The following is a 2,422-nucleotide window of genomic DNA, read 5'->3' as shown; positions in this document are numbered from 1 at the left end:
CTTAAAAGCAGGCGAGACTAGTAGATGGCTTAACAGAAAATATCTGTCAAAGATCATATTTGCAATGGTAGAAAGTAAGGAAGGTAAACACGTAGTGATCTTCCCTTACATGGCGCAGGGCCATTTCATTCCCTTCCTCCGCTTGGCTAAACTTCTTACATACCGAGGCCTCACCGTTAGTTTCCTCACCACAGATGCCAATGCCTCCAAATTGCAATCGCAGGCAATCGGATCCTCTATTCGTTTCCTTTCTCTTTCTCTCTCGCCCATCCATGGCCTTCCACCTGCCTGCGAAAGTACTGATACCCTTTCCTTCACCGACGCCCAGTTTCTGTTTGTCTCTACGCACAAACTTTCCCAGCCGTTTGAAGAATGGTTGAAGGAAGTCATGGTAGAGCCCTCACAGAAGCCAGCCTGCATCATAAGCGACGTTTTCTTACCCTGGACAGCTCAAGTAGCTTCCAAATTTGGAATCCCGCGTGTTGTCTTCCACACCACAGGAGCCATGGCGGCTTCTCTTCTGCAATATTTCTTCACCAATCCGGTCTCGGATATAATTGGTGATCGCCAAATCATAGAGATTCGCGATCACTGTATCAATGTGAATCTGAGGTGGCCGCAGTTGCCTCAGATGCTGAGAAGCGAATCAAGCGCGCTGTTTATTTCTCTTTACCCTGGGGATATCTCAATTCAGCAGGCATATGCGTCAGCCAAAGAAAGCTGCGCTGCAACGCTTGTCAATACTTTTGATTGGGTCGAAGCAGAATATGTTGGGTATTTAGAGGAATCCACGGGTAAGCCCGTTTGGGGTGTAGCGAATCCTCTACACAGACCCCAACATGGGATCGATAATGAGTCGGAGTGCATCCGTTGGCTGGACGCCCAGAAGCAAAACTCCGTCCTTTACGTCTCGTTTGGGTCTCAGGCCTTTCTTTCGGAAGAACAAACGAAAGCCCTCGCCATGGGCATAGCAGCCAGTAAACAGTGTTTCATTTGGACGATTAAAGACCCAGTCGGAAGCAACGTTAATTCCTGTGATTTTCTTCCCGAGGGTTTCATCGAAGAAACGAAAGACAGAGGAATGGTAATCCATGGGTGGGTGCCTCAGCTGCTCATTCTGTCACATCCTTCGACTGCTTTTTTCATGGCGCACTGTGGGTGGAATTCCACGCTAGAGAGTATAAGCGCTGGAGTTCCAATGGTGGTCTGGCCCATGGGCTTCGATCAATTTATTAATGCCAAATTGGTCACTGAGCATTTGGGTCTCGGACTGCAGATCTGCGAGGGATTAGATGCCATTCCCAGTAGTGATATTGTGGAAAACACAGTGAAGGCAGCCATGGCCACAGAAATTGGGGAAGATATGCGTCTACGGGCCCTGAAAATCAAGGAATCCATTAATGAAGCGTCCTGCAAGTTAAGTGGTATGGAAGGTTTTTTCTATCTTATGTACTCAGCCTCTGCTAAACATTGTGTTCACATGTAATGTTTTGAAACCCGTTAGATTTTTGCATGATCGTGGATTACAGTTTGAAGGGCTTCAGGAAATGGATTATTAGCGGATGAAAATTAGAGTTTCAGAAAAAGAGTGTATCTGTAATTATATTGTTTAAAGTGTATAATGTATAATTATGAAAGTATTTGAAAATAAATTATATAGCTTCTTTTTATTAATGGGTAATGTATAAATGTTATAAAATTTATTTTGTGTAAATATATGTAAGTTAAATGAGTTTAAGTTACATTTTTATATGATCATTTTTAATAGTTTTTAAGGTGTAATAAATAAATGTATATTTTTATTATTTGAGGTTTGAAGTGTATAATTATTCAAATTTGCTCTCACTTCTATTTAAAATCTTTCATTTAGTTAAAACCCTTACACAAGTGTTAAATGGTGTAAGGTTATATAGCCAATTTTATACCAAAATCAATTTTGAAAAGTATAGCAAATTTGTTTTAGAAATTTACATACATTTTAAATTATAATTCAACTAATAAAATATCTGTTTATAAGAAAAACATCACCTATCATAATTCCCAAAGGAATATTTGTATTTACATATACAAAGAAAGGAAAGAAAACAGTCATTTGATGCTCATTGTATATATTTAAGAAAATGGAAATTCTAGTCAGCTTATAAACTATGGTTATTATCATTTTCACATGTCAAACCAACTTACAAGTGACCCAAAACTTTAGAATTTATCTCATAAGTTATTAGAAAAGTGTCCTTCAAAAAATTCTAAATTGCTATATAATACTAATTTTTTTTACATTATATTTCTTATGTAGAAAATTTTAAATTATATGTACTATTTCACTTTTATTTATTTTTATTAACTGGAAGAAAAATTGATTCCAATGCTATTAGTTCCAAAAATCATATTATGTCAATAAGATTAATAAATTCAATAAATA

General features: G+C 37.8%; 1 protein-coding gene across 1 annotated transcript; it reads left to right on the top strand.

Annotated features, from left to right (window-relative positions):
* Nucleotides 1–1,662, top strand: LOC131074873 (scopoletin glucosyltransferase-like). Its single transcript, XM_058011600.2, has one exon. The coding sequence runs from the start codon at nucleotides 65–67 to the stop codon at nucleotides 1,484–1,486; it is 1,422 nt and encodes a 473-aa protein (XP_057867583.2). The 5' UTR covers nucleotides 1–64; the 3' UTR covers nucleotides 1,487–1,662.
* The last annotated feature ends 760 nt before the right edge of the window (nucleotides 1,663–2,422 follow it).

Source organism: Cryptomeria japonica, chromosome 1 (assembly GCF_030272615.1).
Source record: "Cryptomeria japonica chromosome 1, Sugi_1.0, whole genome shotgun sequence".
Lineage (NCBI taxonomy): Eukaryota > Viridiplantae > Streptophyta > Pinopsida > Cupressales > Cupressaceae > Cryptomeria > Cryptomeria japonica.
The sequence above is the reverse complement of the archived record's forward strand: the minus strand, read 5'-3'. Positions and strand labels throughout refer to the sequence as shown.